Source organism: Bemisia tabaci, chromosome 6 (assembly GCF_918797505.1).
Source record: "Bemisia tabaci chromosome 6, PGI_BMITA_v3".
NCBI classification, from domain to species: domain Eukaryota; kingdom Metazoa; phylum Arthropoda; class Insecta; order Hemiptera; family Aleyrodidae; genus Bemisia; species Bemisia tabaci.
This window is the reverse complement of record NC_092798.1, coordinates 50,620,612-50,641,850: the sequence shown is the minus strand read 5'-3', so window position 1 is coordinate 50,641,850 and position 21,239 is coordinate 50,620,612. Positions and strand designations below refer to the sequence as shown.

The 21,239-nt window shown below is 43.4% G+C and overlaps 1 protein-coding gene across 2 annotated transcripts in view; it reads right to left on the bottom strand.

Moving 5' to 3' along the window:
• Nucleotides 1-21,178, bottom strand: part of LOC109034745 (synaptic vesicle membrane protein VAT-1 homolog-like) — a 62,550-nt gene extending 41,372 nt beyond the window's left edge. Inside the window, exon 1 of one of the 2 annotated variants that reach the window (XM_019048043.2) lies at nt 20,788-21,178. In XM_019048043.2, the coding sequence (XP_018903588.1) occupies nt 20,788-21,002 (215 nt within the window). In that variant the 5' untranslated portion in view covers nt 21,003-21,178. The remainder of the gene's footprint in view (nt 1-20,787) is intronic. The other variant, XM_019048044.2, reaches the window with a different exon arrangement.
• Nucleotides 21,179-21,239: the final 61 nt, after the last annotated feature.

The window sequence follows — 21,239 nt, the reverse complement described above, 5'->3', positions numbered from 1 at the left end:
AAAATGAGTGGATTCCGTTCTGAATTCACATCACTCGGGTTTTTGGGTGCTATATAGTTTCCGACACAGAATATCACTCCAAAATTTTTTATAGTGTAAGAATGCATTCATGAACCTATCAACCGGGAAGAGGCGACAACCCCCCCCCCCCCCCATTTTAGGATGTGCTACAAAGCAGTTTTCAGTGACCGAGAGGCACCACCCGAATTTCCGTTTCAGTTGCAGAAGGAAAGGGGTGTTCGGAACTTCTTGGACATCCTATACAAGAACTTACATTAAACGAAATAAGAGCACGGATTCCTCATGCGGCTTGTCAACGGTCCAGTGAAGAAAGTGATTATTTACTTCGGTGAATTGCTATTCAACTTTAAACTAGAATGATAGGAGAAATGAAACAATTAATTTTTGAAAATAAACAAAATTAATTAAAAAAAAAAAAAAAAAAGATTCATTTTTAATACCACATGATAGTGGGGCGCCCGGATTCAAATAAGATGATGGGTTCTGAGAGGTATGTTTAGCGACAAAGTAACAGCTAACGGTGAGAATTTCCGTTGATGAATTCTTAATGGACTTGATATTTTAGGTGGAAAGTTTCGAGGGAGATGTTGACAAGAATGTCACATATTCCGTACACACCTCGACGGATTTAACAAGAATGGATTTAATTGCATTCCACTACGTTCTCCTCATTTTTATTGGGGGGTTGTGCCATACCCCCGCGAAATTCCTGCCATTTTTCAATGGTTTAAAGAAAAACTGAGAGGCATATCTCAAGGCTGCAAAATCTGTCCGATCATGAGATACGATCGGTGAAAAAATTTTCTGGAGAGTGAAGAAATTTTTGTCAAAAACGACCCCGAAAAAATGTTTCGAAAAAAATTCCGACGATCTTTCGGAGACGTTCCGAACAAATTATCTGAGTGAAGGGAGAATAAAATTCCGGACTTGTAGACACCCTGGAATACGTTTTACAAAAACTTGATGCTGAAGCAGAATTCTCTCGGATTCCCACCTCTCTTAGACAATCCGTTGCCATTCGCAATTGAATCAGTGAGAACGAAAACACACCAACTCGGTAACTCGAAAATGCTCACTTTTCACTGAGGACAGACAGTATTTTCATAAAGGCCATTGAAGTTACCGTATGCTGTTAAAATTTGGACATCTAAAGTGTCCTTAAGTACTTGATTTTAGGCACCACAAATCGTTTGCTTAGACTAACTTCTTCACCTACTAAGCAGTTTTGTGTGTGTCTTGATTATTTTCATTTTTCCGAGTTGGTGTGTTTTCGTTCGCACTGATTCAATTGCGGAGACGCTCAAGAAGGATTAAACTTGGTCTGATTTTAATGTATTGTCATTTACTAATCCGAGTAAAGAGAACGAACGCATCGAGAGAATAATTAATTTGAAAAAATCAAGACATTAGCGGATCGGAATGGCGATTTCAAAACGTGACATTCCGTCCGATTCCGCGTGCGCCGCGCCAGCATTCCGACGTATTAAATCCCTGAAGCCTGAACAATTGCCACCTCCATCACCGCGGCGAGGAATTTGAATCAGTCGATAGTAAAATTATAACGTAGCCTCTGTCGTTATCGGATGGACCCTGGAATATTCCCAGTCTTGCGGACTTTATGGCTCGTCAAAAGAACGGACGTGTCCGGTTTTGGCGGCGGTCGCCCGATTCATTTGAATATGACGGCCGGAGGACGCGGCCGATTCGTCTGGTCCCGCGTCCCGTCACCCATGGACCATTGTTGCCATTTTGTCATGAAAAATCAACCCGAACGATCATAATTTATGGCTATGCGTCCCAATTCACCCTGCTCTGTCCCTCCTTATTCATAACTGGGCGTATTTCTGCCAAACGGAACTTTGTGCATTTAGACGTGAGCCCTGTTACGCATGCATTATTATCAGGGCCGGATTTTCCTACTTGCCGCTCATGGGCCGCCTGTATTTTGCTGCCCCCTTCTCATTCGTTTTGAAACATCAAAAAAACCATCAAGTGAACGTGCCAGCGGGGGAGGGGTGCATAAGACGCGTTTATTCGTGTTGAACACATTTTTTGGGAAAGCCCTGTCCACACTACTAGCAAAAGGTCACGGAACTTTGCGCGAAACTCGAAAGTCAAGTTTCGTAAAACTTTCTCTAATGGACAAGGCCTTCCATTCATAAGAAAAGAACTAAACAATTATGAAAGAACAAACACAAAAGGTTTAATGATTTTACTTCACCGCCGCGCCGCACCGACCGCACCGTGTTCGGCGCAATGCGTGTAGTAATTGTAGTATTCACGCAGTCTTGTAGGCGCTATGCGTTTCACGCTGACCGCACTGAGTTTGGCGCAATGCGTGAAGTATTCATGCATTCTTGTAGGCGCTATCCGTTTCCCGCTGACCACAATAACCGCACTGTGTTTGATGCAATGCGTGAAGTATTCGTGCAGTCTTGCAGGCGCTAATATGTGTTACATGCCGATTGCCGCGCCGAGGGCTTCTCCTTTTCATCTCAAGTCCTCGTCATAATTTCTCCCTAAGTCGCCGTTCCAGGCCAAATTGTGTGTTCGGTTTCTCTCTTAACTCGACTAATTAAAGGTGCTGTCTCTTGTATCACTAAAGACGACGAAATTAGGAATTACTATACTCTCAGGAAATGAGAGATTTTGAAGCCATTTCTCGTCTGTAATTTTTTTTTCTAAATCCGATTTTTTTTACACCTACATTTAAAAAAATTGCAAACTTTTCCGCCATGGGCCGCGGCCCATGTGGCCACCCCCTTAATCCGGCCCTGATTATTATGGGTCTCAGAGCTCATGTCGTAATGCACATAGTTCCGTTTGACGGAAATGCGTCCATCTCGTATCCAGGGTGTCTACTAAAACAGGCTGGTGAAAAATTAGTTATTTTACAGAGCTTTCTCAGTATATTCCCAGGAAAGTCAGTACCTCCTCAGCGGGAAAATTCAGTACTTTTATAGTGCCTTCAATTGACGACATTCGAAAAATCTCAAAAATTTGAATTTCTCACTCTAACTGCGACTAAAGTGACAAAAAATGAAAAAACACAGACCTTCTTGCGGAATTTCCGCACTTTTTCAGTACTTCCGGACCGCCCTTAAAAAATCAGTACTATTTCCGGACTCGCAGACACCCTGACGAATCAATACAAATCCGCGTGCAGATTCTCCATTCAATATACGCCAATTGCACCACACGATATTGCAACCAACGGTGGCCGCGCGCGTCCCGATGAGTCAGAGCCCGTTACGTCACGTCCACGCCTCCTCACGACGACGCGACGCGACGGGACAAGACGTTTCGCGCGCCGCACCGCGGTGCCCGTCGCCGTCGGGCGGATCACAAAAGGTTGAGGTTATCCTCATCCTCCACTCCCCCCCCTCCAATGGCCCCCCGCCCCGGGGTTCTCGGAGTTACCGTCTCGAGAAGATGACATCATTCCGCAGGCATTTGAGCGGGCGGTGAAATGCCGGCGTGGCACCCGATCCCTGCCGCGCCCTCCGCAGCCCGTCGTTGTTGACAGTGGCGTGGCGTGCTTTGCGATATATCGATTGATCTGCCATTTAAACCTATGCAAAACTATCGATAAACAGGGGTGGACACCTTAATAATCGATTCTTTAATACAGATTCAAATGGGGAACTGTCGATAATCGATCATTCACGCCTCGCTACTGGTCGTTGAGTTAGGCTTCGTAGGGACCTCAGGGCTACAGGTGGCAATGCAACTTCCACTTGCAGAAGTAGAGCTGTATCCTGGAGAGCAAAAGGTGTCCACTTTGGGAAAAGTCGAGTTTTCCGCATTTCGAGGAGCACGAAAAACGATCCGATGACCTGTCATCATGGAACTACGCCTCGTAGGGACCTTTGGCAACTTCCACTTTGAAAGCTCTACCGTGAGAGCAAAAAGGGTCCCGGCTCGAATTTTAGGAAAAGTCGAGTTTTCCGTGTTTGGGGAATCTCTGAGAAAAGGCAAGTCCATCGGTGTAAAAAAATTGGTAGTCCTCTTATGCCTCGCTGAGGACAAACGCACTGGTAAAAAAAACCTCTCGGTTCAAGAGTGCAGTTTCTTGTCGCCGGATTTAAGAGTCTGGACTCTTGTTTCAAGCGGATTTTGAATTGAATCAATGCAAAATCCGCTTGAAACAAAGAGTTCAAGACTCTTAAATCCGGCGACAAGAAACTGCACTCTTAAGTCAATGCACCGCGGCAATGGTCCACGAGGTTTTTTTTACCAGTGCGTCTTTTAAAAATTCGGAAGTAGTTGGGATTTCCACTGATAAAATAATCGTTTTTGAACACAATTGAACGTGTACCGGCCAAACAGGACATGACATTAAGACATGAGCCCTGGGACCCACAAGAATATATGAATAGCAGGGCTCACGTCATAATGCACATAGTTCTATTCGGCAGAAATGCATCCAACGAAACTATGTGCGGACATGAGCCCTGAGATCCACAAGAATATATGAATAGCACTCACATGAATAGGGCTCACGTCATAATGCTCACAGTTCTGTTCGGCAGAGAAACGTCCAATTGTAAATATTTTTTCTTACAATTTTAAGATTCTTCAGATTAATCTACGAATTTGATTCTCTGGAGAAAGATGAGACAAATTTCACAAATTTCTCAGACAATTCGTATATCATCGGAGGAAACTTGACCAAGTCTGAAGGCTAACATGATGTCTTTCCTTAGCACGCCTGTATTTTTCTACTTTATCAAAATTAACCTTAATCGACATTATCGTTCTTGCTACCGTTGCAATCCCAGGGCTTGGACTTCCACTTCGGACTGCATTAAGCAAAAAAGAGCGAATATTTCCGGCTCATTACAGAAACAACATACGTGTCGTTAGTATTCCCGTACAGGTGGGTGCTATTATGGATGAGCCACGAATAGTGGTTCCTTGATGCAAAATGAAGTCAAAATAATAGTCAGCAGATCTAAACTCGAGAAAACATAATTTCCCGAGAAAATCTGGAAACCGAGCAATGCAGATACGTGATTTTAGGTATCAACCCTCGACTCCGTGAGAACATGGAAACCGTCCCGGCGATACTTCCGGTTTCAATTTCTTACTCGGTTCTGCGAGGTCCCGAGGGAAAGGAGGGAAGGAGGAGGGAGGGGGGTTGTCTGGTTGGTGAGACCGTTTAATGACATCTGAACCCGACGCGGGACGGGATGAGATAAGCGCAGTCCGTCGCATTGTTGTCCATCCGTAGTTGAAGGATTACGGACGACATCCTCGTAATAGCCCTCCAATTGTCGCGGGAGTGGTCTGTTGCATACGAAAGTTGCAGACAATCGAATGAACTTCCAAAAGGTAAAACGGCCAAAAAATCACCATGAGCGCAACAAGAATTCAGCGAATTGAGTGTCGTGACTGGGACACAGAACACGAAGGGAAAATGGAGCGATCCTATTGGTTGAAATGAGGGGTTTTAATATACAAAAGGGGAAATGGTGTGCTAACGACACACAATGGATCGAGTCAATTAGAGAGGTCGGATATGATACTTTTTACTAAAACTGAAAATGTTCATGTTTGTTACGTTACATTTTAAATTTCGAGGGGTGCTTGCAGCAGAAAATTTCACGAGAAAACCAATGGAGCCATTTTTAGAATCTCAAAATTTTGTATAAACGGAGTTATAAGCGTTTGAAGCAGGGCCGGATTTACCTACTTGCCGCCCATGGGCCGCCTGTATTTTTCCGCCCCCTTCTCATTCGTTAAGTGAACGTACCGGTGGGGGAAGGATGTATGAGACGCGTTTACTCGTGTTGGGCACATTTTTTGTGTAAGCCCTGTCAACACCAACAAAAGTTCACGGAACTTAACGCGAAAGTTAAGTGAACCCGTAAACCCATCCCTGTTTGGACAAGGCCCTCCATTTATAAGAAACGAACTGTAAAAACAAACATAAATGTGGTTTAATAATTTTAACTTCTGTGTTTGGCGCAATGCGTGAAGTATTCATGCAGTCTCGTAGGCGCTATGCGTTTCACGTCGACCGCTGCGGACCGCACTGTTTGACGCAATGCGTGAAGTATTCATGCAGTCTTGTAGGCGCTGTGCGTTTCACGCCGACCGCTGCGGACGGCACTGTTTGACGCAGTGCGTGAAGTATTCGTGCAGTCTTGTAGGCGCTATGCGTTTCATATCGACCGCTGCGCCGAGGGCTTCTTCTTTCCATCTCAGTTCTCGTCATCAATCAATCATTTCCGAGAAATTCAGTACCTCCTCGACGAAAAAAATCGGTACTTTTTCGGTGCATTTCCGAGAAATTTCGTACCTCCTTGACGGAAAAATTCAGTACTTTTTCAGTACCCTCATTTCACGAAATTCGAAATACTTCAGACATTTGAAGCTTTCTCTCAAATTGCGACAAAAATAAAAATTTCCGGACCTTCTAGTGGAGTTTCCGGAATTTTGCAGTACTTCCGGACCGCCCTTAAAAAATCAGTGCTATTTCCGAACTTGTAAACACCCTGGCCCTAAATTCGAAAATGATCTAAAAAAAATCGAAATCTCAATTTAAAGAGGGGGTTTTGGGGTGTTTCGGCTCCTGATGCAGTCCGGCCTGTTAACCCTGGATCACCCTGTACAGACAGCGACCATTTCTCCATTTAAATTTGAAACTCTGGCGAGTACTGCCGTACTATGGAAAAAGCCCGTATGAACATTCGAGAGTTGCCAAATTTCCCTTGATAAAACATGTATTTTTGACAACATTTATGCACCTTTTTCTTTGAAATTTTCAGATATTTTAGACTAAATTGCTTGTAAAATTGTCTGAAAATTTTGGAAAAAAAGATTCACAATTTTCCTAGTAAATTCGGGTTTAATCAAATAAAATTTCGCAGCGCCTGAAGGTTCATACGGCCTTCTTCCTTAGCATGGCAGAGTGCTTATTACGACGAAAAATGGATGGAAACTGCAACGAGATGATGATGATCTCGGAGCAGAGTGCGAAGAGCTGTCGCCGGTCTACAATTGGAAGTGGAAGTAGGAAAAGGCGAGTTTTTGTACGGGCATCCGAGTGAAAGGCGGTCCGTCCGCGACTCAACTTTCAAACTGTTTATTGCTAGTTGTCTCGTTCGTCGAACCGAATCTAATTCCACAATCAAGCTTCTCCGACCTCCGAGCCCGACTACTCAGCCTCCGCAAAAATTAGCGCCGTTCCCACTGAAAACTCATCTCCCTCATCAAAGCTCCTCGGCAAGCTTTAATTATCGGCCGAAATATCAATTCTTATCGATACTTGCGACGCTTCACAGGAAAGAAAAACATAGAGAAAGAAATTTTAGTCCGAGGAGCCACAATTACTTCCAGTGCTGCCGTGCTAGGGAAGAACCATGGTGTCTAGTTTTCTTGGCAAAGCTCATTCCCGGATTTTTCCCTGATTTTCAGGAGCTCGTTCCCTGATGAGAAACCGAAGTTTTCTCCCAATTTCCCGAGATTTTCTTGGGGAAAAGAATATAATTTTCCAGAGTTTTAGATATGAATATCGATTTTGATTCATCTTACAGCCATTTCTTTGGCGCACGTTAGATCAGACCGCCAAATTTGAAAACGAAATGATCCCTGGGTGGTTCGAGAAGAGATTCTCGGTTTTTGGAACAGATCCCCTGATTTCCCCCTGATTTTCCCAGTAAATTTTCATTCCCTGATGAATCCCGGTTTTCCCCGGTCTTTAAAAAACTAGGCACCATGGAAGAACGCCGTATGAGCCATCAGGCGTTGCCAAATTACCTTTGGTAAAACACGAATTTCCTGGTAAACTTCTGAATATTTTCCTTCCAATTTTTCAGATAATTTTGTTCGCGATTTCGCCTAAAGTTCCTGAAAATTTCAAGGAAATACATTGATAACTTTCCTCAAAAATAAACGTTTTATCGAAGGAAATCCGACAACTCTCGAATGTTAATACGGCGTTTTTCTTTAGCACGGTAGAGTGGATCCACTTTGGTCGAGTTGAGTTCGAATCAGATCCTGACGTTTCGACGGAAAACGATCTAGTGTTCTTGAGCATAGTTTGACTACATTTTGGAATTGGAAACTACAATTTCTAGAATTTTGAGTTAAGTTGAAGAAATGGATGAAGTCCGTTTTCCCGCCTAGTTCACAACTCCTTCGCACAAAACCTTAAATCGAGAGGAGCAAGCGACACGAGTGAGAAGAAAAAGAATCAGTAAAATCGTAAAAAACCTGTGCAAAGATCATTTTTACAAGGTTTTCATTGAGATGATATAAAATGGTGGTTGGCCAATAAACGCATAAAAAATTGCTAATAACAAGTTTTTCATTAGTTTTCTTCACTTGCCTACGGCTGAGTGCATTTTTGAATTAATACAGTTATAATGAAATATCTTTACTCGAGTTTTGGCGTATTAATTTAAAAAAGAGAGAAAACAGTCTTCCGAGTCCGAGCAAATCTTGATCCATTTTCTTTGCCCTGTTTCGTTTCTTCGTGCAAGAACACGAATAAAGACGATAACGGGTCGCTCGGGGAGGTTGGATGTCTTCCTGTCATTTTGGAGGTTCCACTCATGTGCGAATCAATAGTAACCGCTACAGAGAGCTCCAGGCTTACAAAATGTCTCATACTTTCGAGTTTCGACGGGTTTTCCTCAGCATGCCACCCTGGATCCAGGCGAGGAACACGCCATCAAGATACGCGCTTTCCCGGTTTCACCGCCCGGCAGATGGAGGAAGATACGGTCCTCCGACAATCCGACATGGAGATAATTCACTCCGTCGAGATGTCGTTTTCGTTTCTCTCCCGCGGCACGTGCGACACGAGCGCACTCTAGCGGAGAAAAGAGAATGCGAGAAATTATATCATCCAGAATCGCCGAGCGCGACGCCCCGGCCCCGGAGTGGGTACTTGCCGGCTCCCGACGAGTGACTCAGTGGTCATTCCGTGAAAAAATCGGGAGGAACTTCCACCGAATCGAATAAAAATAGGACGACACGTCTGCAATACTCCGCCGGGAGGGGGCCAAAACGGGGGGGGGGGGGGGGGGGTTCAGACGGTCGGACGCCTACAACTCCCTAATTCGGCCTCTCCCGTTCCGATTGACGGCCCAAAAAATGCACCCCCCCCCCCCGCCCCCTCCCCACGAGCCACGCTTACTCTCTCCGCGTCCCGATACAAAACCCGTTTGGGCAGATCTGGAGATAAAATACGGCCGGGAGAAAGGGAGGGGGGCTTTAATTGGTGGGTTAAGAGGTTGATAGGTGGCGTGGTTTCATTGTCATGGCGCAGACAAATATTTGCAAAACAACGGGACGCTGCTGTGTCGAGGTCTGCAAAAATTCGGCTGGACTCGTCGGGGGCAAAAAGATTTCGGTGTAAAAATAAAGAATATGGGTCAGAGCGTCGCGCCACCAACGGCGCACCTCTCTGCTCGGACCTAACCCCCTTCCTGTCTGCTCATTGACTCGCATCTGGACTACATTTTGCAATTAGGAACTACAATTCCTGGCTCGAACATAAAAACGCTTAGGTGCACAGGGAAACTGATGGTACAAACGTTGTTTCTAAACCGAGTCAGAAATTGTGGTTCCTAATTGTAAAAAGAAAGTCTTTTTGTGTCCACTGTATGGGCTTAACTTCTGGGCAACCTGATGGGAGGTCACTCAAAAAGAAAAATCCTCAATGTCCACTAAAAAGAAGGCGTTGGCTTGTTTTAGAAGAATCGTCTGCATATTTAAAAGAAAAATACGTGGAAAGGAAGTCAAAGCTATACTGTGCGCATACATTGCATTGTTTCTTAATTATGTCCAGGCAATGGCATTTAATTTCTTACAGGACAGCCGCCATCCGCACAGTTTAATTTGGCTGCGACATAGTCGGGTGTAAAGCACTTTTAAGATTAGAGATAAGATTTTAATATGACGTCACAGTCGTGGCGCTTATTTCTGTAAATACGAAATTACTCATGCGGAGCAAAAAAACCTCATTTAGAAGTGAGTTCCCCTTTCTAGAGCGACACTGGTTTCGACGGATGAGGAGGGCAAACCGCAGACGCGTTTTATATTTACAAAATAATCATCATGGCTATGACGTCATGTCAAAATCTTGACTCCGATTTCATTTTCCTTCCTCTCGCTTTTTTTTTCTTTTGAAGAGGTGGCTGAGGGAATAACTGTGAATCATAGACGATATACTCAAAACTCTCCGACTTTCAAAATTTTCAATTTTGGTCTTGCTTTGTTGTGGGGATCTACTGGGCCTATATGCAATTCAGGAGAATTTCTGGGGTAAAAATGTCATTTTTTTGCGCTAGGCTTAGGCGTTTTCTCGACATCTCTAATTTTCTAGCTAGCGATCTCTTCTCTCAATTTTAATATCTTAGGTAAAAAACGTAAAAACAAAATATTCTTCAAAGTGATAAAGCAAACGCGGATTTATGCAAAGTCCTGACTGACAGGCATGGTTTTAGAGTTCGGTCATAGCGATGATGCGTTGAACAGCTCTAGGATGAGGGGCGAATGATCGATTATCGATATTTCCCCATTGAAAGTTATGGTAAAGAATCGATTGAGGTGTTCGCTGCGAACACCCTGTTTATCGATCCTTTTCCATAAATTTAAATGACAGATCAATCGATATATCGCAAAGTACGCCACGCCACTGGAGCAGATGGTCGCGAAACTTCGTCCAACTAGATATTCTTCATCAATCACACTGAAAAGAAATTTCTTTAGATTTTATTTTGACCTAATGCGTCGTTTCTTGCGTCAACGAAATTTTCCTTTTTAATTTTTCTGCTTTTTTTTTTTTTAGTAAAACCCGTGCGTATTTAACTTAATGACAGTTTATTTTTTTACTTAAAAAAACGTCATTTTGCTATCGTTAAGTTAAAGTTAAGATAGCGAAACAACGTTTCTTTACTTAAGAAAAAACGAACTATATTTAACTTTAAAAAAAAAAAAAAATTGTTGACAAGAAACGACCCTCTAGATCAGAATAATATCTTAAATTTTTTTTGCCCGGGGCAAACTGCTCACTGACTCACTCATCATGATGATTTGACGATGATCGACCATGGTCCTAGAAACTGAATTACAAAATAATGAGGAAACGTCCAAGTAAAAGCAGTGGCGTGGCGTGCTTTGCGATATATCGATTGTTATGCCATTTAAACCTATGGTAAAGAATCGATTGTTAAGGTGTTCGCAGCGAACACCCTGTTTATCGATCCTTTTCCATAGGTTTAAATGTCATAACAATCGATAAATCGCAAAGCACGCCAAGCCACTGAGTAAAAGAGAAACAGGGAGTTCCCTGGAGTTTATAGTCTGAAAGTGTAATTAGAGGACAGTGCGCTTCATGGTTCGAGAGAACTCGAGGCTTCCCTAATCCGCACTTGTGTAGAAAGCAACAGCGTCAAAAAACTGAAGGCCGACGAAAACATGGATTATCTCCCCTTGCGTTTTCCAACCGACGAAGGTGGAAAGTGGACACTAATCGTTTTAAGTCACCGGTCCTAAATTACCACTGCTGTTTTATTTTTCTTCCTGAAAGACGAGGGGACACAGAAAGTTAGAGGTCAGTGGGCTAATTGTTGAAATGTATAGACGAAGCTGTAGTCGAAGAGGACAAATGGGGTATGGAGGGATCTTATTGGTGGAAGCGGGTGGTTGCAATAGACAAAGAAGGTGGAAAGTAGAGCTAACTAACGGCGTCTTGTCCTCCAATCCCAGAGACAAGAGACCCCCCACTGGCCTCTTGGCGACAGGTGGAAGCTTTCGGGGATTCAACAGTTCTTTATGGACAATTACAAGGGAGCAACAGTCATCACCCTAATTTCGGCTGTTGACCTACCTACATGGTGGATGATGAGCTTCGGGTGACGTCATGAGCCAAAAAAGTTTCCCAAACTTCGGCCGTTTTCGGCTCGTTTGCAAAACGAAACAGACAACACGTTGTTAAACATCAACCATGTAGGTAAGTCAACAGTAGAATCAGAGACAAGAGACCCTCCACTGGCCTCCTAGCGACAGGTGGAAGCTTTTACTTTCGGGGTTTCAACAATTCCTTATGGACAATTATTAGGGAGCAACAGTCATCACCCTATTTTCGGCTGTTGACTTACCTACATGGTCGATGATGAGCTTCGGATGACGTCATGAGCCAAACAACTTTCCCAAACGTCGGCCATTTTCGGCTTGTTCGCAAAACGAAACTGCCAACACGTTGTTGAACATCAACCATGTAGGTAAGTCAACAGTAGAATGCTGAAGTCCCGAAAGTACAAGCTTCCACCATGGCCAAGATACTAGTGGAGGGTCTCTTGCTCTCTTGTCTCTGAGTAGAATGCTGAAGTCCCGAAAATAAAAGCTTCCACCATGGCCAAGACGCTAGTGGAGGGTCTCTTGTCTCTGTCCGATCCCCTCGATTAATCATTACCGAGCTGCGATAATCTCACGATGCCACGTTCCTCGTCTGAAAAATGACGGTGCTCATATCATCGATAAGGATTCGTTTCAATGGCTCAAATGAAGGTGAGCGTGGAAACAAAGTTGATTAGAGATGCGTGTACCGATCGCTTTTGTTGTTGAACTTTCTCCGCCAACGAGCGCGCTTTCAAGGGGTCTCCGTGCTCCTCCGTCTCCCGTCTCGGAGGTGAAGGCCGACTGACCATCCTTACGTAACGCGTTTATTGGTTCATTGACACGGGACAACCCGTGGCTATCCGCCTGATTCGGTCCGTGATTTACGGACAGAAGCTTCAGCCCTGGCTGATCGGCGGCTCCCGACACACAGTGGATCGAGTCAATAGGAGAGCCTGGACACATTTTGGAAACTTTAAACGCTTATAACTCAGTTTATACAAAACTATGAGGTTCTAAAAGTGGCTCCATTGGTTTCCTCGTTAAATTTCCCTCCAAAAGCAGTCCTTGGACTTTAAAATGTGACGATATAATCATCAAAATTTGCAGTTTTAGTAAAAAATTCCATGTCCGACCTTTCTGATTGTCTTGATCCACTGTGCGACAGTCCGAGTCTCCCGCGCGCGCTAAGGAAAAACGCCGGATGAACCTTCCAACGTTGCCAAATTCATTCACAGAAAATACTTATTTCTCAGGGAAGTTAAAAACATTTTTCGTTGACATTCTCAGACACCTAAGATTAAATTACGAATAAACCTCTGTAGAAAATTGGAGGGAAAATACTCGCAATATATTCAAGAAAATTCGTGATTTGTCGGAGGAATTTTGGCAACGTCTGAAGGCTCATAAGACGTTTTCCCTTAGCATGGAAGAAGTGGACCACTGGGCTCCACGGGGCTTTTTTTCTCGTCTCCGCACTGGACGGCGATCGAGGTGGAAATTTCCAGACTTAACTCGAGTAGCAAAAAAATCTGCATTTTTAGTAAACAAGGGTACCTAGCCGCTGCGCGGCTCAGCCCACCATTGGCGCGACGACGTGCGTCTGTCTGCGCTGAAAAAAATGAAAGTCGAAAACAAGCCTTGGTTGCACTGGAAAGAAAAACACATGGGATCTAGAGTCCAGATTCTTAAAAACATCGACAAGAAAAAATACTCTTGATTCAATCAGATTTAAGCTTAAATCAAGAACCAAGCCTCTTACTTTGAGCGGATTTCCTTTGGATTTAAGCTTAAATATGCTTGAATCAAGAGTCCTTTTTCTTGTCAATGTTTTCAAGAGTCTGGACTCTAGATCCAATGTGTTTTTTTTTGCAGTGTGGGCTTCGCTTTTTGAAATTTTTGAAAAGTGCCTTCCACCAGTCGTTGCTACTGAGGCGCGCTATTAGAATTTCAAACGGGCGATGAAAAAATATTTACGACTAGAAACAAATAATCGGCTTAGTTTTCCTGGTGGGGAGAGGCCGCACAGTGGAGCGAGTCAAACATTTTTCGTTCCAATTTCCGTGCGATTCAACACGATTGTTCCTTAAAAATTACTGATTAAAACGTTAAAATTAGATTTTCCAGAGGAAAGAAACTAAAAAAATCTAAACGAAAGACGACAAACACAAGAAGGTTAGAGGAAACTTTGCATATCATGCTCGGATACCAACTTTTAGGAGATTTTGAGGGCCGGCAACATTGCAATGCATTTAAATAATACATTCCTCGGAAAATTGACAACGCCGCGATAGAAATCAGTGGTGATTTACTTAATCGACACAACAGGCAACGCTGGAATTAAGTTAAAGTGTAATATAAACAATCGAAACTTTAGTTAGTGTCTCGAGCGACGGATACTAAATGAATTTTACTATAACGCCGGGATGCAACTATTCGGGCTCTGTGGATGTCCGTGTTGCATACGCACGGAAAAGAAGGCGTCTTGACATCGGTCACTAACTGCCTCACCAGCAACGCTGATCGAGTCAAATAGAGGAACCCGACAAAATGTGGAACCACTGAAAGCTCAAATCGTTGTTAATACTGATTTTGATGTTTTAGAAGTGATTTCAGTGATTGATTCATAAAATATCCTTGAAAGAGGCACCCCATACAGTTTTGAATGTGAATAAGTTAACATAAAAATTTGCATTTTCTGTCGAAAATCGCATGTCCAACCTCTCTGAAAGGCTCGTTTCGTCGGGGGCGGGCTTTACTGCGAGGATCTAGAACAACGGCGTGCTTTCAATTCTTCATTTATACTCCAAAGACATCTCTTGAACACGAATAGTTGCTCTACAAATCATGCTCAGCACATCGCGATATCAAAATTGAAGCGCTAAAGATACTCCCGCCCTACGCCTGTATGCAAGTATTCGCGTCTGAGAAATATCTACGAAGTACAAACAAAGAATTGAAAGCGTTCGACCATTTTGGATCCTCGCAGAAAGGTCCACCGTTCGCGCCGCATCGCGGGTGGAGTGGTGAGTGCCAGGACGGTCAAAACGCATTCACTTTAGTAGGTATGCAACACGGACATCCTAGGAGTTCGAATAGTTGCATCCAGGAGTTGAGATGAAACTGGCATACTGTTGGTCGCATTTGAAACTAACTAAGGGCACATTGCTTGTTACGCTAACAGCGTAACTTAATTCCAGCGTTGCCTAATGTACTGATGAAGTAAACTGAAACTAATATTCAGCGCGACATTGCCGATTTCACGAATAATGCTTCAATTATTAAACTGTAAGACAATACGTTGCTGTCCGAATGAGGGCTGCGCGCCTAGCTTATCTGATCTAAGAACGGCAAGTGCGACAAAGTCGTTTCAAGATCACTTCATGAAGAATTCGAGCGCGCATCTCAACATATTAGTGTTATTTTCCGCTGAAAAGTTGGAAAAAAGTCCAGTCAGAAATGTTCTAAGGGTAAAAACGGGTGCACTGGGAAAAAAGAACACATTGGATCTGGAGTCCAGACTCTTAAAAACATCGACAAAAAAAAGTACTCTTAATTCAATCAGAATCTAGCTTAAATCAAGAACCAAGCCTCTGAATTTAAGCGGATTTAGTTTGGATTCAAACAAAAATCCGATTGAATCAAGAGTATTTTTTCTTGTCAATGTTTTCAGGAGTTCGGACTCTAGATCCATTGTGTTTTTTTTCCCAGTGTGGTTGTTACAGACTCAGGGGGTAAAAGATGGACTAACTATAGGGTCTCTCTTGGGTTGTCGTTGGTTAACCTATTACTGACCTCAATTGTTCATGGCAACCGCCCGCTTCCACTTAACTTTATCTAAAAATTCAATAATTAGCCGGCTGTCCCAATGGCTCGTTCTACCAGGTGCGGATCCGGCAGATTGGCAACAATGAGTTCTTCCCATTTAAACCTGTACTGAATAATCGATTCCTGTCGAAGTTGCTGGCCCCTGTGAGAATGGATACATTTCCATGGGTTCAAATACACGGAAAACAAAGTTGTCAAGCTACTGGATCCGCAACTTCGTTCCACTGTGTGGGGCCGATGAGGAAGTTGACACACCGACGCGACGCGAGCCGGTGCTTGACATGCCTCTCAGCATATATTTACGCACGGGAGACCCAAGTTCATCAATGAGTCAACTTTTTGTGAATGAATCCACTACTACGCGGCCTCGACGGAAACGGAACTATTCGAGATTGAATGATTCATCATTTCATGATTCAAGTATGGCAATCGAGAAACAAGTGCTCAGCCGCCTCGAACTCATTGCCTATGTCGGCGAGGAAAGCTTTCTACGTTTCCCAGTCTGTATCTGTAGGTTTTTTTTTCTCTCTCTCTTCTTTTTTTAAGGAGCGCGTATCGGAAAACTGCGGAGGCTTGGAGCACATGGCCCGCGTTTAGCAGAAAGAAACCAATCCACATTAGCTATTGCCAAAAACTGGGCATTTTAATCTGCGACAAGCGAACGTTCAGGCAGATTCCTGTAAAAATGTTAAGGAATTTGCTTCGTACTGCGCCGAAAATTCACTGGCGGCACAAAAATCCGCACAATCGTTTCCATGTGAAACACTAGATTGCCCATTTGGCGAAAGCTGATAAGGCTTGGTTCCTTTTCCTTAACGCGGTCCAATTCCTACCCTGTTAATGAAATGACGTCACGAAATAAAAAGGCTACTTCCTAGCAATCGATCAAATCGATTCCATTTTTCAGAAAATCGAAGTTTGACGGGTAAATTCGAGAAAAAAATCGGACTTTCCAAGATAATTGATACAAGAAAATTTTTCCGTCAAGTCTCACCGAAAGTTCGAAAATGCGAATCTTCAGGGACACTCGCGTTTCTTCCGCGCTTTCGAAACTTACGGTACAGCCTGGCGTCACGATCGTCAGTTTCTCCTATTGAGAATTCAAATGCAAAATTGATATCGCATTGTCGCTTGGTCAATGATCACGACTTTTCGCGATTAATTGAAAAAATAAAATGAAAAATAAACGGACAACATAACAGAGTCGAGACTAATATATTCATCGAGATGTCCTTAATGCCCCCTGGGGTGTGGATTACCTTCTGAAACCGCTATTACAGTGCGGCGCACGACCGGTGCTAAGGAAGAACGCCGTATGAACATTCGAGAGTTGCCAAATTTCCTCCGATAAAACGATTATTTCAGCGAAACGTTATGAATATTAACCCTTGAAATTTTCAGGGACTTCAGGTGAGATTGCGCACAAAATAATCTGAAAAATTGGCAGGAAAATTTTCACAAGTTTACCAGGAAATTCGTGTTTTATCAAAAGAAATTTGGCAACGCCTGAAGGTTATACGGCGTTTTTCCTTAGCACGGCAGTACAAAGGACTCGTGGTCTCGGTAAACAGCACGAGCGGCCAAGTTATGATAGCCTGAGGGGCTCATAACCAACTGTAGAATTTCACAAGTCAGCGGCGTAAACAAGTGATAAAATAAAGACCTCTTTCACGCGGACTGTTAAGAATATTGCTGCCCCCCTCCCCTCCCCCCATCCTTTCCGCGTGATTTCAAAATAATGCATTGGATTGATGCATAGACGCATTTGTTCGATTGGGTGCACCCGCGAGGAGTAGAATGAGAATCGACAGGGTGACCTTTTCCTTGAATTTCTAATGTTCTGACTTCTCGAGGGGTTTCAGCGTGAAATGGCGTTCAACAAGCCAAACTGATTTTGAGATTCGGGCTGTGACGCAAAATCAAAAAAACGATTGGATCCCAAAGAGAAAACAAGAACAGCAATTTGAATTGGACTGCATTTTGCAATTTGGAACTATAAATTCTGGCTTACCTGAAAAAACACTTAAGTGCATAGGGAAACTAATGTCACATACGTTGTTTTTAAACCGGGCTAGAATTTATAGTTCCAAATTGCAAAATGTAATCCAATTGCAGGAAGAGTGGCACCCCCTACTTTTGCGTTATACGAGTTGTCTCCGATTGGCTGATCAGCCTGGTGCCCACATTCTAGGGTCCTTATGGAAATTAACACGGGGCTACTTGTTCATGGAAAATACCTCGAAAAGAATGAAAAATGTATGCATCAGAGATTTCTCTGCACTGAGCAGAAGATGTTCAAAAACGAAAGTATCCATAATACAGGGTGATCCAGAATTCGTAAACAACTAGCACTAACCCGGTAACTATTGTTTGAATTGAGATTAAGACTCGAAGTCTCGTGAGTGCTCATAGGTCCAAGAAAACGACTTTTGGAGACCCTCGAAATTTTGAAGGGGCCACTGTGGAAAGGGTCAAGGACCTTAAGGACCTTGGGGATTGCAGGGACTTTTGGATCACCCTGTACATCAGACTTGATAGTCGCCGTGCAGACGAGGATCTCCCATTCAACGAGGCGAAATAAACTTGTCGCCAGTGGTGGCAGAACGACGAGAGACAGATATGTTGCAGTTCATAAAAACAATGCGATACGATAAGCAGAGAGATAACACGCAAGCGAGAATGACTCGAATGGATCGGCTAACGGCTTCGCCTAGGACCGCGACCGGCTAGAATAAAAATCCGCCGGAAATCAAAGGAGAACATTGTTGAAATAAAATTGCGCTCTTTCTCACGTGAACACCTCCCGAAAATTTAGCAATAATTTCAGTTTATGGCCCGACGATGCAGGCGTTCTCCTCCCGCAGGATGTCTGATAAAATTTCAGTTTGGATTTTTCCGATTTTTTCTCGCATTTTAGATGAATATCCCTGATTTTTGGTACGAATAAATTGACACTTGGCTGATTTGCCTAAAGGATATACTCGATGAATTGGCGCAAACGCTTGAAAAATGCTTGGTGCCTTCAGAATTTCCCAATCCATACGGCCGATTTTCCTGACGACATCGAATTTCCTGATATTTTACGGGTTTTCCGGATTATACTGACGGCAGATATACTGAACCAGAGACGAGATAGAAGATAGTAAGGAAGGGAGGGGAGATCTAAACCCCAAGGTTTTAATCAAATGTTTGAGGCACCTAATCACTAACTAAAGGTGCCGCTGGCATGCTGATGCTTTCCCAAAAATAAAACACAGATGATTTCACGATTTCAATTTCCAAAATGTAAAAAGTTCTCGGATAATCAGAGATTAAAATAAACTAAAAATTTTCAGATCCCTATAATTCAAAGATTTTCAAAATGAAAAAATAAAATTTCTCCGGTTTTTTTTAAACCCGAAAGTAAAAGTTAGAGATTTCAAACAATTCTGCGATCAAGGAATTTTAAATTCCATGACACTCCTCTAGGTTTTTCAGGTTGCAAACCAGCCTGTCCGCGTGAGGAGATTTACCTAGATTTTCAGTAGATTACGTAAATAATACTTTTTGGAAGGAATATACAATCTGCGGGAATTGAACTAAAATTCGCCTAAAATGGAATTTTTCGACGATAAAAAAAGGAAAATGGAAGGAAATACAGCGTGCAATTTTATCAGTCGGGAGGAGTCGGATTCTGAAGTTCTGCCCAAAAAAAAAATTGAATTGAAAAATTTAATTTAACGTCTGCATAAAACTTGAAATATTCTCCAAAAAATGTCAATTTTTTTGTCTTTTTCTTCCTATCTTCCGCGGCAGAAATGTTGACTGCAAACAACAGGATTCATCGAGTTTCCCCAGCTTTATCAGACGATGATAACGAGAGGACGACCGGCTGCGCGAAAACCCAGAGGCAAAAATTCAACGATCAGTGTGCGGAGTGGCAACCTTTTTTAGCCATGACTCACACGCGCCTTGTAAGAGCCTTACTCCTTACTCCCATACCCATAGGCAAAGCCAAAAAAAAGTGAGATGGGGAGGGAGGAGCCGTCAAGAGAGAGGATATTCGCGGGTCAAAAATTCCGATCCCACGAAAATCGACCCAACTCTTTCCACTAACCGAATAATGAACTCCGGCTGAGAAAATCCTTCCAGGCTCGGCGAAGTCACGAAATAATTACCTTACCCCTCCCGCCGAGACGAAATGCGCAACTTCGGCACGAAATTCAGGAAAGCCGACGAGGAAAGGCAGTTACAAAAACTTGGAAAAATTAATGCATGCTCGGATAGAGAACAAGTCTCCTCAAGATAACATAATAGAAGAGATGGTCGACTTGATTGGCCGCTGGACCAACCAACAGCTGAGGGTGCCAGCATCCCAGGGTACAGAGGGGAAAAATTCCAGAAAGGAAAGAGTGTTGCATAACCGCACAATGGCGTCCTGCCGCGGTTGAAAACAGACAGGAAGACCCCGATCTCAAAATCGCCCTTTTTTCTCCCCTGTGATAAATCAAAACACGGCTAGCAAGCGTTCCTTTTCCCCTTGCGTGACAGGAAAGGATAACCGGGAATCCTTATCTGTGGTCAGGATAAGAACAAACAAAACGCGACTCTCTGAGCGCGAGGGACAGAATCGGCTTCCTCACCTGTTGATAGGCGAGGCCCTCTGGACCGGCGCAGAACAATGCCGTTCGTAACATATGTTTGTGAACAGATGAAAATAAAATATCGGCTTTTCCTAGAAATTAAAATTATTGAGAAAACGCAAGAACAGTCCACAGTGCATGGAGACGTTGATAAATGAAAGTTGATGGGGATTCAAACGTTAAAACTAAAGTTGTGATGCTTCTGGAACTGTCTAGGTAGAAGGTATCCAGATTTACTGAGGCGGTGATAATGAGAATGACAGTGATTAGAAGAGAAATTGGAAAAGTAGACAAAGTTTACGCGAAAATTGGGAAGGATAGCGGCATGCTTTGATGAACGATCACTTAGGATCGAGTCCCAACGACAAAGGAAATGAATGGAATCGAGTAGTTACTAGCATATGGAAGTAGTGTCACTCACTGAAGCGGTGAAGGATTTTAAAAAAGAGGAGATTCGACTCACCATGACTTCACCCTGATCAGGATTTCGCCTTCAGCAACGGTGGGCTCGGGTTTTTTGGCCGCTTTCACGTATTTCAAGCCGCCAAAACCAGTCAGAACAATGGCCCTCATTTCTTTGGCTGGCTCCTCGGGAGTTTTATCAGTGCTTTCTTCGGTTTTGACTGCGGCTTCCTCGGGTTTACCACCCTCGACTTTCTTCTCTTGTTCCTCAGCCATGATGAGAATGAAATACTGCGATTGAAAGCTGTGGATCGGAAGGTATCAAAGCGTTGAACGGTAACAATTCGAATCACGCACTTCACGGGTTTAAACGCACTATCAACAGGCGAAGCGTCCGCCGAATACCGCTGTTCGTGCTGTTCTTCTCCAGGACAGGATGTTTTGGGGTAGGGAGGAGAGGATGGTGGAATGAGAGAATAATGAGTAACGATGGGTGGTGGGAGAAAAGTACGA